Source organism: Pholcus phalangioides, unplaced genomic scaffold (genome assembly GCF_987345545.1).
Source record: "Pholcus phalangioides strain wild (caught in Gottingen) unplaced genomic scaffold, Ppha-v1.0 ptg000001l_1, whole genome shotgun sequence".
Taxonomy (NCBI): Eukaryota; Metazoa; Arthropoda; class Arachnida; order Araneae; family Pholcidae; genus Pholcus; species Pholcus phalangioides.
The window spans coordinates 4,858,329-4,882,646 of record NW_028301594.1 but is presented as its reverse complement, the minus strand read 5'-3'; the positions used below and the strand labels follow the sequence as shown (position 1 = coordinate 4,882,646).

The 24,318-nt window shown below is 35.1% G+C and overlaps 1 protein-coding gene across 2 annotated transcripts in view; it reads right to left on the bottom strand.

The window, feature by feature from the left end:
• LOC149089724 (uncharacterized) overlaps window positions 1-24,318 on the bottom strand; it is a 39,122-nt gene that overhangs the window by 3,521 nt on the left and 11,283 nt on the right. Inside the window, exon 1 of one of the 2 annotated variants that reach the window (XM_089235343.1) lies at window positions 6,257-6,393. The exons of the other annotated variant lie outside the window; for it this stretch is intronic. Coding sequence (XP_089091469.1) covers window positions 6,257-6,271 — 15 coding nt within the window. The 5' untranslated portion in view covers window positions 6,272-6,393. Of the gene's footprint in view, window positions 1-6,256; window positions 6,394-24,318 lie in introns of those variants that run through there. 2 annotated transcript variants of the gene reach the window in all.

Genomic DNA, 24,318 nt, shown 5'->3' with positions numbered 1-24,318 from the left:
GGTTATATTCACTCGGATGCAACCGATATGCTTATTGATTGCATTTCCCAATTTTTTGGAAAGATCTTTTATCAAACTTTTATAGTATAATCCCGACCTTGGAATGTGTGAGCATTTACTGTCACCTAATGAATAGGATTTGATAGAAAAACAGCTAATTTAGTTTCTTATATTTAGAGTCTAGATTACACGTAAATGCTTATTTTGGCTAAAAAAGATTAAAGACTAGAAAAAAGACTAGTCTTTTTTTATCATTCAGAAGAATTTTTTAATGGTAAAAAAGAATAAAAATTAATTTAATTTAATGCTAAAAATATCTTTGATAAAACTTGAAAAATGCAACGTATTGATAATGCAGCGTATTGATTGCATTCGAGCGAATGTAATCGATAGGCTTATTGGTTGTTTTTACAAGTTTTGTAAAAATCTTTTATCAAACTTTTATAGTTTAATCCCGGCCTAATGCATATAAATGCATAAAATCAAAGAATTTTCAGAATAAGTGCATATTTTTGAAGATTTATTTAAACTCAATCATTTTTTTAAAAGAATTTTTCAAATAAATATTGCTCATAATATTTTCTTAACATCTGTTCCTCCCTTCCCCCGGAGTAGGGATTTAGTGAATTAATAGAGATGCTAGTAATAATACAGCATTTTTCAACCGTTTTATTGTAACACTATTTCTAGAGATATGTCAAAAGTGTTCAACTTCTTTTGTTACTGGTATTTTGTTACCGAGAAGCGAAGTAGAAATTAAAAATGCCAAAAAATACGTAGAAGTTTTATTTCAATATGCACTAACAAATATATATGTGGGGATATTTTTTCTTCTATGAATGAATATGCACTAAGACATAGAATATGCGTGCATTTTAAAAATATATCTTCTTTTGTTTGCAACGTTCATTTTTTAATGCATATTTTCGCATTTTTTGTACATATTTCGGAATTTTTAACTTTTTTCCAGGATTTTTTTGTTATATATATTTTGGGCTTTTTATGCATATTTTGGCACTTCAAGTGCATATTTTGGCATTTTTAAACATATTTCGTCATTTTTAAGTGCATATTTTGGCATTTTTAAATGCATATTTCGGCATTTTTAAGTGCATATTCCGGCATTTTTAAGTGCATATTTTGCATTTCAATATTTCAATGCATATTTTGCATTTCAATATTTCAATGCATATTTTGCATTTCAATATTTCAATGCATATTTTGCATTTCAATATTTCAATGCATATTTTGCATTTCAATATTTCAATGCATATTTTTATTTTATTTTAAGTGTATATTTGCATTTTATCACTTTTGTAGTGCATATAATCCGTGCTCTACTAATATTGCTTCTATTCTCAGTCATAACGAATATTTTCCTGATCTCACCATATAGCCGACATCACCTCCGTTTTAACATCGTTACGTGACCGATAGATAAGCTTGTAGAAATACCATTTCTTCTCTCGTAATCTACCCAATCTATCTACAATATACTTTCAACAAAGTCAGTATTGTATTTGCAGTAAAAAGGAAAAAAAATAATGATTCACAGCTAGTTTCTACGTGTGACCATTCCACTTCTACCGCAATTATCTCACCAGGAAGTCAGTAGTATGTACATAACAGTTCCTTTTCTTGAGTAATCCCTTCAAAAAAATCACTCACAATTTGTCATTTGCGGAAAAATAAATCATTGAAAAAAATCTTCCGACACTGTTTTAGAGATGTGCAATCTGAGTTGCCGATGGCCTCTTCCGTGAAAATACACTTTACAAATTGAGAAAAGCCGATCGTAATTCGAACTATTTATGTTACCACCATATTCATCGAGCGGAACGAAAACTTCCCGATATAATTATAACTGATTATTACTTTCTCTCTCACTTTTTTTTTAATTGTACTTATTTCAACAAACAACCACCCGGTGTTGCTTCATCGAAAGTATTCTGCGGCCAACGCCATTATCTAATGAGGAATGCGGTGGTTCCTGATCGATTGGAAAAGAAAACCAGGGCGAGAATTGGAAGCTTAAAATAGAAAAATTTATTTCTCCCCCTTGTCTTCAGCACATTGAAATGCACGATACTTTAATTCTTCGGAAGTTTTCCCATAGCCAAAATTTATTGATATAAATACATATGCAAACTAGAAGTGTAACTTATTATTACGCTATTGTAGTATTGTAAAATAGAAAACGCATTATCGAGGTTAACGAGCTCGTTTCGCAATTAAATCTTCATTCGAATCACTTTTATGATAATCAATCAAAGGGGGGGGGGGAATTGATTGATTCATTTGAATACAGTTGTGGAGAGTTAATTATATGTGCTCTTAATGGATCGTGTTTTATATTGAATATCTTTCGTTTATAATAATAAAATTGAGCTATTAAAGACATTATGGAAAACAACAAATATTTATTAATATTTATTAAATTGCATTTCCAGTGCAGAAATTACACACGCATCAAAAATGTTTGATAGTGTCTTTTAAATGTAAGTAATTAAATTTAATTGGGATTTTTCAATTTTATAATATTTATGAAATTTGATTGTTTATAAGTTTCTTATTTATTATCAAAAAGTTTAATATATTAAGGAGACACGACATTTAAGGCTTAAAAAATGGATTTTTTCCGAAATTACTTTAATTAATACTGCATCATTAACCGAATGCAAAAAAAAAGGTTTACCAATCGTCCTCTTAAAATTGAAGAAAATTCAAATTGAATTTTTTTTTTATTTTATTGAAGAATATTTATCTACAGAATGATTAGTAAATTCCTCTTGGCGAATTTTATTGGTAAACCGTTGATCTTAAACGCGTACTTCTAATTAGAAAAATTATCTACATAAGGTGTAGAACTCAACTCAGATACGTCATTTATGTTGTAAAGGGTAGTATAGTTATTAAAATAAGGAATTAACTTTTTATACGGACACCCTGTCCTCAAAAACCCAATTAGAAAGTCACTGCTCTGTCTTTTCTTAAGCTAACAAAAAAAATTTCATGTTTCTAAATGCAATATTAGCAGGGATATTTGGGCGGATAAAAGCTTGGAAAGAACAGCATAAATAAGGAAAAATAAGCGTTTTGCATTAGTGTTTTTGCTGTTCTTTCCCAATATTTGTCCAATTTTCCAATTCAAATATCTTGGTGAATATTGCACTTACGTAATTTAATTCAGAAAATAGCCAAAGAGACTTGAAAATGAAGGAAGAATACAAATGTGAAAAACAGCTTTCATATTTTCTGTGAGCCACATTAACCCTCAACATAGGAGACCCTTCGGGATTGGTGCCCATAGGATATGGATGGAAATCCTCAGCGCTAAATTTCCGAAATATTTGTAAAGTTTTATTTTTTTCCGTTAAAAATCACGTATAAAAAACAAAAATATAAAATTATTTATGAATATATTCAGATGATTAACGTGGGGAATATTTGAAATAATTTGAGATTTTATTATAAAATTAAAGAGTACATGTATATTTTACTCACTTTCATTAACCAAAAACACCCGTTGAGAATAATATACTTATTAAAGGTATCATGTATTTAATAATTTTAAACACACGCATTTTATGATTAATGTTCGAAATTATATAATGCGTATACACCTTTCAGACCCAAGCATTCATTTTGTCGAATTTTCAAGATATTTTTGTTTTATAAAACACAAATGTCATAAAATATTTTTCCAAATTTTTTCCCAAATTTCAATTTTTTTTGGAGAAATAATTCACTTCGTTCAAATTTTTTCAACCAAGAGGATGCAGGGTTCATTCATTTTCACATACAATTTTGCTAAATCTTATGTAATAAACCACACTTTTCTCAGAATCTCATTCTCCTGCAAGCCATCTTTAAAAAAGAATCTCTGAAAGTTCAACTTCAAGTGGTGCCCTCTGACGAAAAACCCCCAAAGTACACGTTCACCATATTTATAACTCAAAACTTTCACAATCCTTTTAGCCAGGGCTTAACTCCCTGAGGTAAAAAAAAAATTCTACAGTGAGAAAAGCAACCACACCACACTTGTGTGTGCATGCAGGGCCTGGGAAAGTGGGATATAATAAATAAAAGTAAAATTCACTTTTTTTCATTCAAGCCGAGCACAACTCAGATCTATCACCATGGGCGAATTTACTACCTAGTCAGTTGCGCCGGAAGTGTGGGTGCATGTACCTAACAATCTGAGCAAAATAGAATAAAGCTTCCGTTATTCCATCGAAGAGTGGAAGCGAAATCAGTGAAGTGTAATACATAATTGAATATTTGTACCGTTTGTAGCCCTGTTGCTCTCTGTGGCGAGACTTTTTAACGGGGAGATGGGCTCGCATCCGCGCCTCGAAGTTGGGAAACACAGAAAACCAACTTCAGCCGACCACATAAAATATAATAAAATCACTGATAATTTTCAATGATTAAAAACCAAACATCATACGAGATCACCAACTAAACGAAATATTTTTTAATATCCGAAATATTCAGGGCCGCATTTAGGCATGTTCAATATGCGCAGCTGTATGTACCCAGGGCTGCAAATTCTTGGGTGGCATATGCATACTATTTATTGCTTTTGAGATACTTTATTTGCCGTAAGAGAGAGATAGACCCTAAATACGAGTCTGAGAAGTCCTAAATAGGCAAATACCGTATTTCAACATGTACAAGGAACAAGTTTTTGCTAAAAGTTGGATCCCAAAAGAATAGTGGGGGGAAGGGTTTCTTATTCATGGATATAGTGTTATAGATATTAACATATTACTCAATTTCTTGCAATTTTCGATGAGATTGACTCTGATGATGAACCAGTTGTTTCAGCCAGGGAGGGCCGTAACTAGGATTTTTACCTAAAGAGGCAAATATTATTTTGCTGCCCCCACAACTTTCAAATTCGATAAATTTATAACGATGTTCTTTTTTCCCCATCTAAAATTGCCGGCCCCTAAATTATTCCACATGGGGCAAAAAAGTGTGCTCCCGCCTCCCTCTAGTTCCGCCCTGGTTGCAGCTGATTGTGATGTACCGATGATACTGATAAGAAATTTAATAGTTTCGACGCTGAATAAAAAATATATATTTTTTTATATACAGGGTGATTCTATAATTCCGCTTGCCGCTATTTATTGGGGACCCGTTGATTCTAGAGGCATACTTCCAATTATAAAATATATCCAATTAATGCGTAAGACCCAGATATGTGATTCACGTTGAAAGGGGTTTTGTATAGTTATTAAAATAAAAATGTTAACTTTTTATACGGACACCCTGTCTTGAAAAACCCAATCAGAAAGCTGTCTTTCCTGGGGGAAAAGGGGGCGAATTACATGTTTCCAAGCTTAATATTTGTTTAGATATCTGAATTAAAAAATTGGAGGAAAGTTAACCCATTTTAACGATGACTGATTTTTCTTAGAAACAAAAAATAATGAGTGGAACCACTTCCACCATTTATTGGCAAATTTAGAATGGCAAATTTTCTTACCAACCGGTGTTAATGGGTAAAAGAACTTCATAAATAAGGGAAAGAAGCGTTGTCCGTTAGTTTTTGCCGTTCTTCCCAAACTTTTTTGCGATTTTTGAATTCGAATACCTCCCCGAAAGTTTTTGTTACCCTCAGGAAAGACAGGGCTACAAATTTCTGATTGGGTTTTTTAATACAAGCAGGTTGTCCGTATAAAAAAGTTAACATTTCTATTTTAATAACTATACACCCCCCCTTGAAACGTGGATGACTTTTCTGAGTTTTGCATGTTATTTGGATACATTTTCTAATTGAAAGTGCGCCTCTAGGATAAACGGTTCGCCAGTGAAAAGCGGCAAGAGAAATTACATAATCACCCGGTATATCTTAAAATGAAAAATACCTTTAACGAACAGTTTTTCCAAATTTTCAGGGCTTCAACAAAATCAAGGGCTTTCTTATACACATTAAATTTTTTTTTGAAATTTATTAAACACAAGCACATCACATTCAGAACAGATACTAAACAGATATTGCATTCCAAATATTACACCCAAGGGGATCTAATATTAAAATATTAGGTATTTTAGAACTGTCACCAAAATTATTGACTCAGTTCCAAAAATTATCACAAAGAGGAAATAAAAATACACGTAAATGTGCTGTAATATAAATAGCACTGAATTATTTTAAAATATTCTAGAAAAATATTTTTATAGATATTGGATACGAATAAATGTAGAATTATATTAGAATAAAGAGGAAATTTTCTTCTCCACCTACCAATTTGAAATTCATATTCTTTGGTCGTTTTGGCGGTAAGCAAAATATTTTCGGAAAATGGCGCTACAATAAAAGCACGGAATGTGATATAATAATTTTCCAGAGAGAGATTTGGATCTTTTCACATGAAATCCTCGTATTGCATTAACTACGGATGAAGGAAGAGCTGATCCTTTTTATACGAGAATTGGAACAGTTTCGGTGGCCGGTTTCGGACCGTCATCATCATTTCTCTCTCTTTTCTGTATCATAACCTGGAACGATTTTTCTTTTATTTTTTTTTTTCTGTCCATGTTGTAGTGTTGTGGCCTGTTGTGATTTGACTGGCCGATAGGCCTGAGTGAACACTAAACCATTATTGCAGCGCGAAAGAAAAGATGAGGCGGCACGTTCGCTATTGAAATCGTATCAAACGAGGGAACGACTATAAAATCAAAAGGAAAAAAAAATAAAAGCATCTGACTCCGTATACAGTGAAATCTTGATATAACGATACATTGAGGACCATGAAAAACAAATGTCGTTGTAGAGGGATTATCGTTATTTCGAGAGGCGATACACACACAAAATTAATACTTTCGAGAGTCACTGTCATCAGGCACCATGAAATTTATGCTGTTGTGCATCTCTTCCTGAATTGAGTATTTTATTCGCAACAAAAAATTCTAGTTGATAACTTGATTAATGGAATTCATTTAGTTTGTTTCAAACTGTAAAGTGGTTTCTCACTCAATACTATTATGTACCACACAGAAAGTAGCTTCACGGCAACTCCATGAACACTTTCGGAGGGTATACAGAAGTTTTTCTCAACAGCCCGGCCGCGGCCCGGTACCGAGCCTTGACATCAGTCAAACTGGGCCGTGAATGATGCACTGTTTCATTTTGATCCAATTGTTGCTCATTAGTCGTGCGTATGACTGAGACTTCCACTCGCAAAATTAACCGGGCTGGGGCTTCCAAAGTTTGAGAACCACTGGTATGAAGGGTTCCTTGTAAGTCCTATAATTCGGAGTTTATGTCATCATCCGTTAGTTGTTGCTTCGCCTCCCCTGAAGGAAACCAAAATATTCCATGTTTATAAGTGCAATATTCGCTGAAATATTTGAATTAAAAAATCGGAAAGTTCTGAGTGTAAATGAAAGGAAGAATCATTGTTCGCGTTAGTGGCAGCCCGAAATAGTAGGCCGTCATATACTGCAACTGGGCTCATAGGCTAGAACCTTCAGCGGGTCACCAAGCCAGGATTTTTACGAGATTTTCTTGAAACCTCGATTAATTAATTATTAACCGGGAAACTTTCGAGAAAGGCCCATAAAAAATCCTCTTCCGGTGAAAACAAAAATAGACATTCATCTTAGGATAGGTTTTCAGACGTCCCGGTTTTTTGATCAATAAATGCACTATCTCGAAACATTTTCCGAAATAGCTGTTTGTCCCGGCTTTTTTTACGCTAATCGAAGATTCAGTGAAATCAAATTAATGAAGAAAAAAAATGAATAGGTGAATACTGGGGGGGGGGGGGGTGCCGTTTCCATACGATAAATGTTATTTTTGTACGGCAGAGAAATGCGTATGAATATATTGCCTGAGCGCTGGAAATCCTGCTATTACTTATTGGACAAAAAACAAAACTATATCTGTTATAGTTCTTAAAATGAAATGGTTGTTGGATTTTAAACCGATGTGTAGCATAAAAATGAACATGTGATAGGAAACTATAAATTTTAAATTTTTATGCTGCATACTGGTATAAATTTCATGCGCCAATATATCGGTGTTTATGTTTGTTGCAGGACTATATTTTGCTGCAAACATAGAAATATAGTGACCGATATCACGGCGCATAGAATTCATACCGGTACGCGCATAGAAATAAAAAAAATATAGTTCCATATCACAGGATGTTAATTTTCATGCAGCACATCGGATTGGAACCAACAACCATTTTATTATCGAAATTATAACAGTTTTGTTCTTATTCAACAGGTGACGGTAGGAATCCTAACTTGACGCTGTTTCTCGTATTTATATCCATGAATCATCTGATTAACCAATCTAATTTTTCAAATAGTATATATAATAATAAGCATATATATTGTTCTTACAGTATGATAATAATTTTGTTACCTTGAATATATTCATCGGTCACTACAAAATTTATGCTGCTAATGACATCTTTTCCGAATTTATGGTGTTGTTATTATACAGGGTGGGCAAAAAGTCCGTAGAAACTTTAAAAATTCATAATACCAGAAAAATAACCGAAATAAAAAACGGATTGAAGGGTTAGCATCGCTAGGTCACGGGAATTTTTTTGACTGGAAAAAACCCTCAAAAAACAGCCTATAGGTGGCACTGGTACGAGCGACTTCGGTGGAAATATGCAAATGAGACGGTTATAAGAAACTGCGCTCCTAATCCACAATAGTTCACCGTTGTAAACCTTGTATGTGAACGAGGATGCTGAGTGCGAAGGATAAAGCTTGGTGTTGGTGAATGCAACGTATTATCCCCTGTGGTGGTGGTGGTGGTGGTCATGTGGAACACATACTGCTGTAATAAACGGTTTGGAGGCATTCTCTTCGTTACTTTCGTATCTTTTCTATGACGTGTACGTCAGCACCCAGCTATCGGCTGTTTTTTGAGTTATTATTTTTTTTCCTGTCTCAAAAAGTTGCCGTGATCTAGCGATGCCAAGCCTGCAAACCGGTTTTCATTTCGGTTATTTTTCCGGTTTTTACGAATTTTTAAAGTTTCTACGGACTTTTTTGCCCACCCTGTACCATAAAATGCTTTTTATAAGTATTTATTCACAACAAAAAATTCTAATTGATTAGTTGATGAATAAAACTAATTTAGTTGCTTTACACTGTAGAGGGATTTACTGAACAACACTTTCATGGACAACCCAAGAAGTAGCTTCACGGCAGCATATATTGTTAAATAGTAATGTTATTAAACATCCCCGAAAGAACAAGAACTTGTAATGAGGAATTTAAAAATATACAGATGGTGATTTCGAGCGAAATATGAAAAACATCGTTGTGTGTAGAGCAGTTTCGAAATCTCCTCCAAAAATATCGTAGTAAAAGGTATCGTTGTATCGAGAGGAGTTTAACGTTATAGTATGGGCAGTTATAGCAGGGGTTTTCAACGAATCGCCCGCGGTCCACATTTTGCCCTCGAAGATTCTATTTTTCATATTTCTCTGCCGTGCAAAAACAAAATTTATCGTAGGGAAACACCCAAGGGCCCGTGTTGTGCACCATAAAAATTATACACCAAAAAGGGCTCCACAAGTCTGAAAAGGTTGAGAACCGCTGATCTACGAAGAACGGATGATGAGATAGATAAAGGCCGAATTAGGACTCACAAGGCACCGTGTGGTTCTCAAACCATGGAAGTCCGCAGCCTGGTTAATTCCTTTTTCGTGAGTGGAAGGCTCAGTCATACGCACGACTAATGAGCAACAATTAGTGTTTCGACCATTTTTATACAATGGTCAAGAGCGCACTTGTTCCCAAATACTTTTAGTCGTGGGCCCTCCCCGGAAATCTAGGTGTGTGTCACAGACCGCAATTTATAGCAGCAGAAACTTCAGCCATCTATCAGCGAGAATGCTCTCGAACAATAGAAGACATTCTATCCAGTACTAGTAAAAGTGATGCGACAGCAGTGCCATCTACTGTGGACTGCAATAGAACTAAAGCAACTTTTTATACTCTTATCAAGAGATTTCACCATACACAAGTAGAGTTTTTGACAAATCTCATAACAATATTGCTGCTGCAGTCTACCAACGGTGCTGCGGTGTTTCTGCGAGCAAATTTAATTAAAATTTATAAATTTTCAAGTAATTTATTTATATTATTTTTTTTCCCAATGTTTTCTTTTTCCAAACACATTACTTTCCATAATTCTACAATGGATCCCCTGCCGTGGATCTCTTCAAGCAGGACCGCCACTAGATGCTTGGTCAGCCGGCGCAAGCACGCATTTTGGCACCCCCTTGTAATGTTGAAGCCGAGGTTAAAGTAATCTCCATATGGCAATGTCGGCTCATTGTCCTCACGGGCTGGATATACATACCTCTGGCAATTTATTTATAAAAAAACATACATTACAATCATAACTATAAAATCATAATCTAAGAATAAAATTAATTGCAATATCACAATCTACCTAATAAATCGGAAATCAATCATATAATCATGTATCGAATATTAAATCTTAATTCGAATATAAAATCCTAAAAATCGCATATTGAAATCAATAATAAATCAGATGTAAAATTCATAACCGATTTCATCCTCAATTTAAATCGTTCGATTTCCACGGCATTTATACTCTTCTTGTGCCATCAGTCAGTCTTCTTTATAGTTGATCAATTTCTTTTTTCTTTGGCGGCATTATTGAAAGAAAATTATTTTAAAATTTACCGATAGGAATAATTCCAAGATATATTGAAAAGGGACCAATTTTAAAATATCGAGGAAGAAATAATTTCAAAATATTGAGGAAAGATTTCACAATAATCGAAATAATTGATTATAGAATCACTTCAAAAGGTTTCAGATAAAAAGAATTAATTAGAAATTTTTTCAGAATTGGTGGAAAAAATGATTTCAGAACTAATTAAAATTTATAATTAACGAAAGAAATAATTTCAGAATAAATAAGTCTTCAATCGTTTTTGTCCCTATTTAATTCAACTCGAGGTCTCGTTGGCCATCTATTAAAGAAGTCACTATAAATTAGATATAATTAGTAGATGATTTAGAAGTCACTACACTTAGAAGTCACAAGAAATTCTTTAAATCTTGATTCTCTCTCTTCCTACAATTTTAAATACCTCAACATAAGTTATTTTCCCGTGGGCTTCCCGGAAAGTTTCGATTTGGTCTGCGATATCTGAATGGTTGAAGACCTATGCTATAAACAGCTATATGTAGCTATTAATAGCTACACCAGGCTAGCCTACCCTACCTTAGCTATAATCAGCTATAAATAGCTATATTTATAGCTAGTCAATATTTTCATAGAAATTCGCAATTCTGGACAGGATTTGAAAAAAAAAAATAGTTGTAGTGAGATTTATCGTTATATAGAGTACCGTTGTAGCGAGGTTTCACAGTATATAACTCGTAGTATAATTTTGAGTAAATTTTTACGAGATCCCTCATGGAAAAGTAACGACAACTTTCTCTTTCTTTGGAAAGTCTTTTCATTCAAGACCTTTCTGACATAAAAGGAAAAGTTCTCGGCGTATAAGTTACGTATAAGTTCCTTTCTCTTCTCGTTATTTTAATACGTAGCACATATTAAATTGAAAACATGAAAAGCCATTTTTTTGACCTAACAAGCAAGTGAAGTATGAAACGCCATTTTTCTCTCTCTCCCATCTTCGTTATTATATTTAAACATAAAAAGACGCATTTTTCCCCCCTCTCTCTTTGTAAGATGATGGAGTGTGCCTTTTGTCGTCATCATAAGAATCCCGGGATCTCATCAGAACAAGAAAGAGAAAATACTTTCGTAATTTTAAATGTATATTTATTACATTATGTGTATTATATTAGAAAGTAATTTCGAAAGAGGTGTTTGTCTCAATTAATTGAATTGTCAATTTATTTTTCTTAAATAAGTTATACAGTTGACACCGCTTATCAAAAAGCACGGATAATGTTATGCCCTAGAGAACGGATTATGGGCACTAAAAAGTGGCGAAATATGCTCTAAAAATATACAAATATGCACTTAAGAAGGCCAAAATGTGCACTTAAGAAGGCCAAAATGTGCACTTAAAAATGCTGAAATATGCAATTAATGCAATTAAAAATGCTGAAATATGCACTTAAAAACCAAAAATATACACTCAAAAATTCTGCATAAGTTGCAAATTCAGAAACATGTACCAAAAAAAAGAGAAATTATGCATTAAAACATCACTATGCAAAAAAGCAGATACGTTTTTAAAATGCATGTTTTCTATATCTTAGTGCATATTTATACACAAAAAATATTCCCACATATGCATATACTACTACTAAACTACTAAACCATAGTTTATCAACCTTTTTTCTCCCATCGCCCCTTCTTCAGAAATTTTTCTCTTCCATCGCCCCCCCAACGCAATCTAACCCATAGGATCCTATGTTATACCCGTATCTTCTACCGCCCTCTGGAACATACCATCGCCCCCCAGGGGGTGTTAATGCCCACGTTGGGAATCACTGTACTAAACCATTCATGCACCTCATCCATATTCCTCTGCGGAATTTCTAACGAATTTGTACATATTGGAATGTAGGTGTCCGTGTTGTGTACCTAATGTGAAGCTCGTCTCTGTGTAATGCTTGTTATAGTGCTGCCATCTGCCTCCTATTTTTCGAACTATGAGTGAAGTGTAATGATTGAAGATCTTACTGTTATAGGCCTGTCGCTCTCTGTGGCGAGACTTTTTAACGGGGAGATCGGCTTGCATTTGCACCTTGAAGTTGGGAACCACAGAAAAAAATATGTGCATATACTGCATGTGCAATTACTACGTATTTTTTACTTAGGAATTTTTAATTTCCACTTTGTTGCAGCTGCTCAGTAATGAAATACGCGTAACAAAAGAATTTCAAGACTATTTCCTAAAAAAAATTGAACATTTTGACACATCTCTAGAAATAGCGTTACACAATAAAACGGTTGATATTTGAGAAAAAGTGGGCAATATCGCCCCCTGGTGGGCGATGGAATGGTTCAGGGGGGCGGTAGAAGTTACGGATTTAACATAGGATCCTATGGGTTCGGTTGAGTTGGGGGGCGATGAGAGAAAAAAATTTCTGAAGAAGGGGGCGCACAAACACCTATTAATTCACAAATTCCAACTACGAAAAATAAAAAAAACCGATCTTATGAAAATATTATGAGCAATATTTATTTGAAAATTTGCAAAACAAAAAATAGGGTTGAACTAAAAAATATATGCGCGCATTCTGCAAATTCTTTGATTTTCTGCATTTATATGCAGCAATGCTCAAAAAAGGCCAAAATATGCAAATGCATATGTCCATATGCATTTTATATAATCCGACAGCTCTAGTTATCACTTTTGCTAAGTACGGAAAGAACCAATATCATATATCCCATATGGATATTACAATAATCAATTACAACGGTGAATGATCTTATTTAATCTGCCTGCAGACCATCAAACCGAAAGATACCCAGGCCACATCGCTATATGGCAATATCGGCTCATTGTCCTCACGGACTGGATACCTCTGGCAATTTATTTATAAAAAACACATTACAATAAATACAATTACACTATATGCCTGTGAAACATCTATACCAGTGATTCCCAACGTGGGCGTTAACGCCCATGGGGAGCGATGGAATGATCCGGGGGGCGGTAGAAGCTACGGGTATAACATTGGATCCTATGGGTTAAATTGCGTTGGGGGGGGGGGCGATGGGAGAAAAAAATTTCTGAAGAAGGGGGCAATGAGGCAAAAAAGGTTGGGAAACTATGATCTATACCATCACCACGGACCACCTTTGGTCCGAGGACCATAGGTTGAGAAACGCGGTCCAAGATTATGCAGAAGGTAAGAGGGCTCCCCTTGTTAACAAAAATTTCTGTACTCGGTTCATAATGTCCTAACGGGGGTAATAGCTGCTATGATCCGTGCACTAATGTACGCATATATCTCTGCTTTTGAAATTTCTTTCCTGAAGTGAAGGCATGTTGTAAGGCAAAAAAAAAAGTCCCTTCTTCAGTTGATGGCCAGTTTCTTTCAAATGATCACATTCACAGTTTCTCGGCCAGAAGGCTTTCACAAGGAAATCTATGGAATGTACCGTACATTAACAAAAGTATCGTATAATTCACACATTAATAGACAGCTCCATTCTAACTCCTCGCAGTTTATGAATAACAAAGGTTTTAGTTTAAAGAGGAAAAAATCTTGTTTTAGAAAAAAATGGAAAAAAAATACTTGCGGTTTTTTTTAAAATTTTGGAACCTGTTATGCTGGAAAGAGTTGTCCCATTTCCATACGTCCTGTTTACCTAAACGGGACATATTTACTTACAACCGGGATTATTTTCGGATATAGTTAGCAATCGGTTTATCTTATCAGAAACCTGGAGTCCCGGTGTGATCACATTAAGAAGCGTGCACTGTATTTTGTTTGTATTCGTAATGTGTGGGAGGGAGGGATGGGCAATGTACTACACCATCTTCATGATCACCTATAATTATAGATGGGGTAACGCATTGCTGTGGCAGCACCACTAGCTTCAGTAAGATGCCAAATATTGACATGTACGGGAACTGGGAAATTATTCAAAAATGGTGGTTGACAGGTATACCAGTATGTTAGACGGAATCTTACAATTAAGCTGTTCATGGCCTCTCTGAAGTGGCAAACGAAAAGAGATAATTACCTATTATGAGAAAGTGGAATGGTTCGACCAGTAAGGTCGAGTATATTAAGTTCCTCTGAGGGGTGGCTTTGATGTTTTTGAAATTATTTGAGGATAAGAATATTTATTTGAGATTAAAACAAAAATTTCGATCAATATCTGGGAGCTCTAATCTTCACCATCAGTGATTCCTTTCATGTACCACCCTAGATGGCCTGCGTACCCTACAGAAATGAGTGGGAGTTCTTCGTGCATGCATGCGAAGTTTGGATATGCGTATTCTTCAAATGCGTACGTTTCTTACTTATCCCTGCAAATGCGTAGAACAGGTGTTCTTAATAAAGGATTCACGGACCCCTTGAAGGGAGGTCCGTGGGCTCAGGTGAAATAAATCAAATTACATCTTTGATGAATTAATCAATTTACCAGATGATCAATCAATCATTTTTCGCATTATGGTATGAAGAATATTATTCCGTTAAGGAGGATCCGTGCCCCATCATTCTAATACAGTGGGTCCACGGCATTCATCCTTTTGCCCCAAACGGTCTATGTAACACCAAAGGTTAAAAACTCTGGCGTAGAAGGATCATGTATGTTTAGAAATGCGTAAAAAATGTGCGCTTTCTTAAAAGGCATAGAAAATATTTTCTTTCCGTGAAACGTGTAGGAGATTTCTATGCCACTATATAGATATGCCCAACATTCCTGCGTTATGCATCCGTGTTTCCTTATAACAGACTTGAATTGTGACACCCCCCCCCTAAGATTTCGTGGAAACTATGAACCCTCTCCATTGGAATTTCCCACGAAGCCCGTGAGCCACCAACCCATGTAATTTGGTGACATCGTAACAGAAGGGGGCCAATTAGGCCTCGAGCTAAACAGGGAAAAAATAATTGAAGACTTTTATTAGTTCTGAAATAATTTTTTTCACTAATTCTGAAAAAGTTTCTGAAAGCCACCAATTGAAATGATACAATTGAATTAGCATAGATTTTCAAGTGACTGAGTTGATTTGCAACAATTTTTCTTTCATCACCGCCACGAATAAAAAGATCACAATGTAATAAAAACAAGTCAAAAAAATCGATATTTCGAAAGGCATAGACGATACAATTTTGCACAGAGAAAGATAGGATTTCATTAAATGTAAAAATTTTATTACCAGAATAGTTACATTTATCACTGACAGGTGGCAATAAAGTTTGTCAATTGTAATATCGGTACCACCTGTTGATGATGAAATGTAACTATTCCAGCCACGTAATTTCTCGGTTATTCAAAAAATGTAGGCCTTTTTGTGAGGAAACGTCAAGATATATCACCCGGATACAATGAATGTTATACATAAAAGGCGCTGTTTCTGACTATATTTTCCCAAGGTTTTTTTCGCAGTACGTTATATCCGGATAATTTTCTTGATTAAGCCCATTTTTTCTGGTTAGCTCCACAGTGTATGTTTTAAGCAGGGTATGTTATAACAGAGGTAAAAATGCATACCGAGGTAAAATGCAACAACAGGAATGGAATTGATAAACAAAAAAAATTTGGCATTTAGCAGTGTATGCAAGATAAAAGAAAATTACATTACAATATCAAAGAGATAACTTAAATCTTCTTGAGTTAACAACCAAGATTTTAAATTGATAAGAGAAGATGTACATGAAGATTGCTCCTTTTATTAACTGAGCAAGTAAATTAAATGTTTTGGGAGCTAAATAAAGGAAAGATTTTTGGAAACGAGTTTTATTTGGCCTTGGTACCTGTATAGTATGACGTCTAAATTACATTCCAGACTTATGTAATTTCAGATTGAGATGGCCACTTCTTTTATAAAACATTTTTAAACTTTTATAAACAAACGTACAAATGTTGCAGAGGGAGTAGCTTTAATTGATTGAAAAGTGGAAATGTATGCGTGAGTGTATTCTTACTCAGAATGATACGGATGAAGGACTTCTGTGTGACAAAAAGTGAAGAAAAATTGCTGGAGTATGTCCCACCCCAACATGTAATGCCGTAACTATCTAGATTTTTGATTTCAACTGTTTTATTTATTCGAGATTTTTTCTTTTTTTTGTGAACGAACGTGAAATTATTCATTTGGAATTCATTATTGTGAATAAATGCGAAATTTTTTATCTGAATTTTTTTTGCGAATGATAGCGAAATTTCTGATTTTGAAATTTTTTTTGCGAAATTTACGTATCTCTACTAATGACCCATCACGAAACCTCCAGGGATACGCGTACTACAGGTTGGTAACCACTGATCCACATTGATCTCCTACAACATGATCGTCTCGGAGTTTTATGAATGCAACGTGAAATCGCATTTCTATGAACACAGCTTTCTTCTCAAAACAATCCTAATTTCTTAAAACCTTAAGTTGCTATTGAAACTTTTAAAAACATCGACTTTGAGGAAGTCGAAATATTTCTTTGGCGGAGGGTCATCAACACTTTTGCTTTTCGTATTTGGAGGCCATTTTTGTTTTCTTCTTCTTTTGAAAATTACTTTCTATTTTTTGACGCTTGGTTCTTTTCACAGCTTTCGATACAATAGCAGCAGTCATCGAATCCAATTCAGATGGAATGCGCGTTTCGCACAAATGAAAGCGATAACGGTTACGAGCCCTTTTTATTGTGAATACGTATTGTACGCGCATACAAAAATATACTACCTAATGCATTGGTCAGAAAACCGCAGACAGTGAAAGATCAATCGACCATTAAAGGCCATTGGCTTCAACTTCGAACCCATTCTTTGTGCTCCCCATCGTAATCTAAAATTACAAAACTTACACATGATTAAATCGACGGTATTTTTTTCTTAAATTCAATATTTAAAATACTACTACGTTCAAAAAGTTCCGAGACTTATTTTATTAAGGAAGAATGAAGGGGGTGTGGTGTAGTAGTAGTAGTAGGTAGGGCCTCCAAAAAAAATGGCTCGGGGATCCATGATGTTCTTAAGTCAGCCACCTCGTTGGGCAATTTGCCTGTTGTGGCGTTGTATTTGTATTTGAATACAGATTGAACCTGTTTGTTCTGGTGTTTCCTTCGAAGTAACTACCCTGTGCAATTTTATGCATTTTTGATACTGTTCATACAAAGATGTAAATGCGGATTGAAAGCCTTTTTTTTTTGTCATATCCTCCAGTGCCTTTGTCGCTGCTCTTCTTCGGAAACTGACTCGATGTCCCTTAAGTAAATTACTCTTTATTCGAGAAAAAACGAAAAAGTCACATGGGGCAAGATCGGGGGGGGGGGATAAGCTGGTTGTATAGAAGCATTGGAAATGTGATGTCTTGACAGGTAATCTGACACCAGGAGGGAACCTGTGAACCGGCGCATTGTAGTGATGGAGCACCCATGGCCCCCAAATCCTGGAGCGGGGCCCTACTCTGGGATCTTTTGCGGCCCCCCCAGGGCTAGAGCCCTGTCATGCCCCCCCCCTTTGTGGGGGCCATGGGAGCACCCACGACTTGGCCCTCCAAAGATCTTGTCGCTTGCGTCGTACCGAATCATTCAGACGTTTAGGGACTCGCAGGTCCCTCCTGATACCAGATTACCTGTCAAAAAAATATCATATTCCGATACTTGCACAACTAACTTATATTCCCCTGATTTTGTCAAAGAGTCGCCCTCAGGGGTGTGCGACAGATGCGGTAGCAACGGGCCCCGCGCATTGTGAAGCCCTGCACTTACAGTAATAAAAGTGAAAAAATGTGTGTGTGTGTGTATCAAATGTATTTTGAAGTCTAAGATTTTTTCTCTCATTAATTCTGAATTTTTAGCAATTCTGGGAATTTTCTCTCATTATATCAGCCTATATACACTGAATTTTCCATCTCTCTCAATTTTGTGATTTTTTCTGTCATTAAAATTCGGCATTTTCATCAATTCCGGAATTATTTCTCTCATTAGTTCTGAATCATCATCAAAATTCTGTTTTTTTCCCTCTCATTATTTGGGAGTTTTCATTGATGAGTAGATATTTTTCAACATTCCTGTATACTCTGTGATAATACACGAGTCCTTGGATGGCGTTCCCACAACCCCCCCACAAAATATGTAAAACCGGGGCTAAGGAGTCCCGAAATTATTTTCGCACCGGGCCCCACGTCTCATAAGGGCGGCCCTGTCTTGTCCCATGTAACTTTTTTTTCCCGGATAAAGAATTTACTGAAGGAGCAACGCTTCTCATGTCCCGAAGAAGTGTAGCGAGCAGCAACGAATACTCCGGAGGATATGACAAAAAAGTGCTTGGAATCAGCATTTACATCTTTGTATGAACAAAAATTGCACAGGGTAGTTTTATTTCGAAGGAGAGAAACACAGAATAAACAGGCTCTATCTATATTCATTTTGAGAAATTGAATTTTCTGGATGTTATTCCGAAACTGATATTTGGAAATAAAAGTTATTTGTCTCCTCCGGGAATCGAATCCAGGTCCCCTTGCATACCGGGCAAGTGCGTTAACCTTATAACACGCATTAGTAGTGTGAAGCGCTGAGTGGAATCATAGCAGCCTCCCTTAACTACAGCAATTTTGGCCCCAGTTGGCGTTTTGTATGAAGAGATGGTATTTTTTTCGGCCTGAAATATACTAAGAAATTGAATTTTCTTGGATGTTATTCCGAAACTGATATTTGGAAAGGGGCCGTTCAAGTATTACGTAAGCAAATTTTTTAGCCATTTTTGACCCCCTCCTCCCCCTTGTCAGCAAAATTTCGTCATCAGCTCTCAGCTCTGCCCCTCTGAATCATAACTCATATTTTCATAAAGGGTGGTTGATGACGTAAGCATTATCCAACCCCCCCCCTCCCCCCTTGTCATCAAAAGTCAGCAAATCGGAACCCCTCTACCCCCATTGATGATGACGTAACACTTGAACGGCCCCAAAGAAAAAGTTCGATTCCTGGAGGATATCGAACTTTTCTTTCCAAATACCACACACACACACACACACAGTTTCGGAATAACATCCAGAAAATTTAATTTCTCAGTATATTTCAGGCCGAAAAAATACCCTCTCTTCATATATTCATTTTTCCGTAATCAAAAAAGTCTCGGATCGTTTTGAAATGTAGTAGTATTTAATTTAATATATGATTAATTACCATTTTAAACTTACACATGATAAATTAGCGGTAATTTTCTTATAGATTCAAAATTTAAAATATTTAATTTCCTCTGAGTCTCGAAATTCCCTTTTATATAGATTGACATCAATTTTTCTTCTAAAACTATAAACAACGAATGAATTCAGTGGAAATAAAATCCAGAATTTTTCCTTTCCATGGATAGATCGAAATTCATTGATCATACTTTTTCAGATCGATCACAAACGTTCGACTTCAATTTGCCTGTTATCGAAGAGGGTGAGTGTGTGTGCTGCAATTGGTAAATCCTATTAAGGAAGTCAATGATCGATCTGTAATTTCCTTCGGATAAATATTCCTTCCCGGGTTAAAATCAAATCGAAGGCAATTTACAATAACTCCGTTTTACAAACTAGGAAGTTATTTTAACTGATTATGCAAAAAGGAACGTAAATAAAGGCACGTGAGGACGAGGTGGTACGACATTAAAACAATGTACGAAACTGGTCCCATTATCATGCACGGGTTTTGGTTTCTCCTACTTTTGCTTGATAATTTGGGAAATTGCGAAATTTTCAATCAACTCGTGCACGCTTCGGTTGATCTAAATTTTACGATAAATTAAATTTATTCTTTTTTGGTGGTTTTGGGTGTAGCCGTTGGCATATAATGGGTAGTTTCAGGAAAATTTCGTGCCCAATGGGAAACTTTAGGAGTAAAAAAAACGGCATATATTGAAATATATATACATTACTTGATGTGTGTGTGATCCTGAATTTAAAATTAAAACAAATTTTTTCCATTAGATTTTCTGTTATTGTTTTTATAATCTATTTTCCATGAACACAAATTGAAGTGTTGTGTCAACTGACGCTCAAGTTTATTGAGATTGAGCGCACGTGCTTGCATGAAATTACCGGATGGACTAATACAAGGTGTGACATAAATTCATAAATAGTTAAAGAATTCATAAAAATTTGAGGAATTGGTGAATTTGAATACGGTCTGTGCGAAAAAATTTTCTCATGAGGGAGGATTTTTTTTTTTTCAAACAGAAAAAAAATACTTAAAATTTTTGTCGAAAGAGGACGTTGCAGGAAAGCAAATCATGATTGATTGGGCCTGTGACAACCTATCTTCAATCTCTTCTTTGTCCGAAACGTTTGTAAAGCTTCAGCCTGTGATCCGTAGAGCTGAGGCAAAATAAAATTCACAAATTCTGCTTTATAAACTAATGTTAATATCACAATGAAAACCTTATCCTTATTTAAGCGCCAGTAACACGAAAATTCAAAAATAAGCAGTACAATGGATTAAGATTCAGATTTGCATATTTACAGTGACTTTCTTCGATTCAGTGCCCCCCCCCCCCACCTCGACGAAAATTTGCACTAAATTTTTTTCTGTACAAAAAAAACCTCCCTTCACGAGAAGAACCTTTTATCAAACCGCATTCAAATATACCAGTTCTTTGAATTTTTCATGAAGTTTCAATCTACTTATGAATTTATGGGACACCCTTTATATGTACAGTATGTTGAGTATATTTCTTAGAAAAAAGACGGTATAAATAGTAAAAAAAAAAATATTCGAGATTTTAAATACGAGAAAATATGACACACCGCCAACTCTCACCAGAAAAAGCTCCCAAACATGGAAAAACTGCTAATTTATGGCTGAAATTAGCAACGGGAGGGAAATAAATAGCTGCAGTCAATTTCAGTGAATTTAAGTGCATTTCATGAAAAGACGTTAAATATGCAAGATGAATGTGTGAATTTATAGCCGCATATAATAATTTAAGGGTCATAACAAAAATAACCTTGATCCTTGATCTAAGATAGTTCCTCTCTAGAAGACTCAAAATAACAACTCATTTTGATTTGAAAATGATTAATATAATGAAAGATAGCAAGGAGCCAATCAAAACTCTAATCAAGAATGGATTTGGTTCAGTATGGCTGTGAAAGTTTTATGTATTACTTCACCAACTGTGAAAACAAACGCCACCCACCAGAAAGTAGGTGAGCTACGAACTTAGCTCCCTATGGCAGTCTCAGGGCCGTCATTTTAACTTTTTCCAGGAAGGGGGGGGGGGCGCATAGCACATGTACTCAATGTATGTATATATAGATTTGTATATATATATATATACCATTTTTTAGTGTATTTTCAAAAGCGAGGGGGGTGACGGACCCCCTCTCCGGCGTGATCCAATGGAGGCAGGTTCACCAAGTACTCTCTTTCTCAATGTCTCGTTAGAAATTTCACAGAGGAATGTGGACGAGATGCATGTGTGGTTTCATACTAGTAGTATATGAAGCCTACGAACGCACCGGGCTGCTAAATATTAGGATCGTGAAAACTGATCAATATACGTTGACTACATTTGCATAACGGCTGCCAAAAAAAAAAAAATTTGTGGAATTTTACGTATGTGCGTAAGAACACTTGCATCATCGTGGATCAATCATATATTGCTGTCCTGCCCCTAGAGGCATACAGCGGTGCATCATCGTCGATGAAAAAAAAAAATTTAAGTGTTGATTTTTCTTTATATGCCCGCGTGGAAGATGTGGTAGACTAAAAATACCAGACCGGTCGAAATTTTTACAAGCCCCGGGCATGTCGGGCAGCAGATTTGTCGAGCCCTGACGTGAACCACTCATTGAGAAACGATTGTGTAGAATAATTCCAAAAGGATTTGATCCTATACTTGTATTTCCAAAGCTATCAAGAAGAACAGATTACTGCTGGTATTTTTGAGTAAAAAAAATAATTTCTATGACATCTATACTGACAAAATTCGGTTATAAAATAAATACTTCCGGATTCACGAAGAAATATTTACCACAAAATCAGAACAATATTTATGATTGATAGTTAGAAATAATAATTTTCCTTTTATGAATTTGTCTTGACACATTTTACGTAACTTTACGACATTTGGGTGTCCGTAAAAGACAATAAAATGTCGTTGTTATTACTTTTCGATACGGAAACAATACGTTAAGATTTAGGACTTATATGAAATCGGGGGGGGGGGGCTTATAAAGGAGGGACAGAGAGATGGGGGACACACACACACACACACACAATAATAATGATAGTGATGATAATTTATGAGAATACACATCATATTCTGTACGAGATTTCACACAAAAGGCAGAGAAATGTCACAGAATATTCCTCATTTTTATGTTATTTCTTACACGTTCATTGTATATTGTTTCCGATTTCTATATGTTATTTCTATGAATGGTGACATGACACAGATGTGAATTAATGGACGAATTCCTTTTCCAGAAAATTCGTGACCCAATATTTTAGTTGTTTATACAAGGTGAGTGTAAAATTAGTGTGTTTCAGTCCATTCTGCAGCTGTAACCAATTGTCAATCAATATGGTATAATCAATATGCATAAAACAGATATGCGATGAAAAAGCTTTCTTAAATGTAATTAGTGTTTGTCTTATAGGTTTATGGATGAGCTAGTTACTGGAAAAATAATTAAAAAAATTCTATCATGAACAGTGTTTTACATAAAGTGAAAATTAAATTATTCCAATAGTAATGCATAAAAGCAGCATACCAACCCCATTGAAATGCTATAGATAAATATACAGTGAAACCTCGATATAACGATATTTAGAGGGACAAGAAAAAATATCGTTGTAGAGGGGTTGTCGTTATATCGAGACAACATTTTCATCACGTGCCACCAAATTTGTGATATTGTCTTCATCTTTTCTAAATTTGCGTGCGCGCGTTGTTAGCACCATCATAAAACGCACTATGAAGTATTTATTCATTACGAAAAACCATAATTAATTATTTGAGTAATGGAATTCATTCAGATGCGTTGTCCCTATAAAGAAGTTTACCGTACTGCATTTTCATGTCTTACAGAGAAAGTGGTAATACAAAAAGCTTTATTAACATTTTCGGTGATCATGTGGTGAAAAACACCGATGTTATTGAACGCTCTTGGAAGAATGAAAATAAGGGACGAAGTTGAAATTAAACTCAAGACAATTTTGAGCGAAATATAGAAAAATATCGTTGAAACGGTTTCAAAATCACTTAAAAATATCGTTATAGAGGGATTAATCGTAGTAGATGTCGTTGCATCGAGAGGTTTTAACATTAGACTATAGGCAATTTCCAAACAAGATTTAAAAAAATATCGTTGTAGAGGGATTTATCGTTGTATCTCGATAAATCCCTCGTTGTATCTCGATACAACGATGTATATCGTAGCAGCGAGGTTTCAATGTATATAGTGAATCATTGTAAAGATATTTCAGTTATTTTAGGGTGATTCTGGGGCACTAATTCTGAATCTGGCACTGATTTTGTCAGATTTACTCTAGTTTCTGAGATAAAGTGAAAATTAAATTTCAATGGTAATACATAAGCAGCGTAGGAATCGCATTGAAACTGTGAGTTATAAATAAATATAATAAATTATTGCCTACGATATTTCATTGATTTTATTTTATACCAAATTTATTTTTATTTGCAAT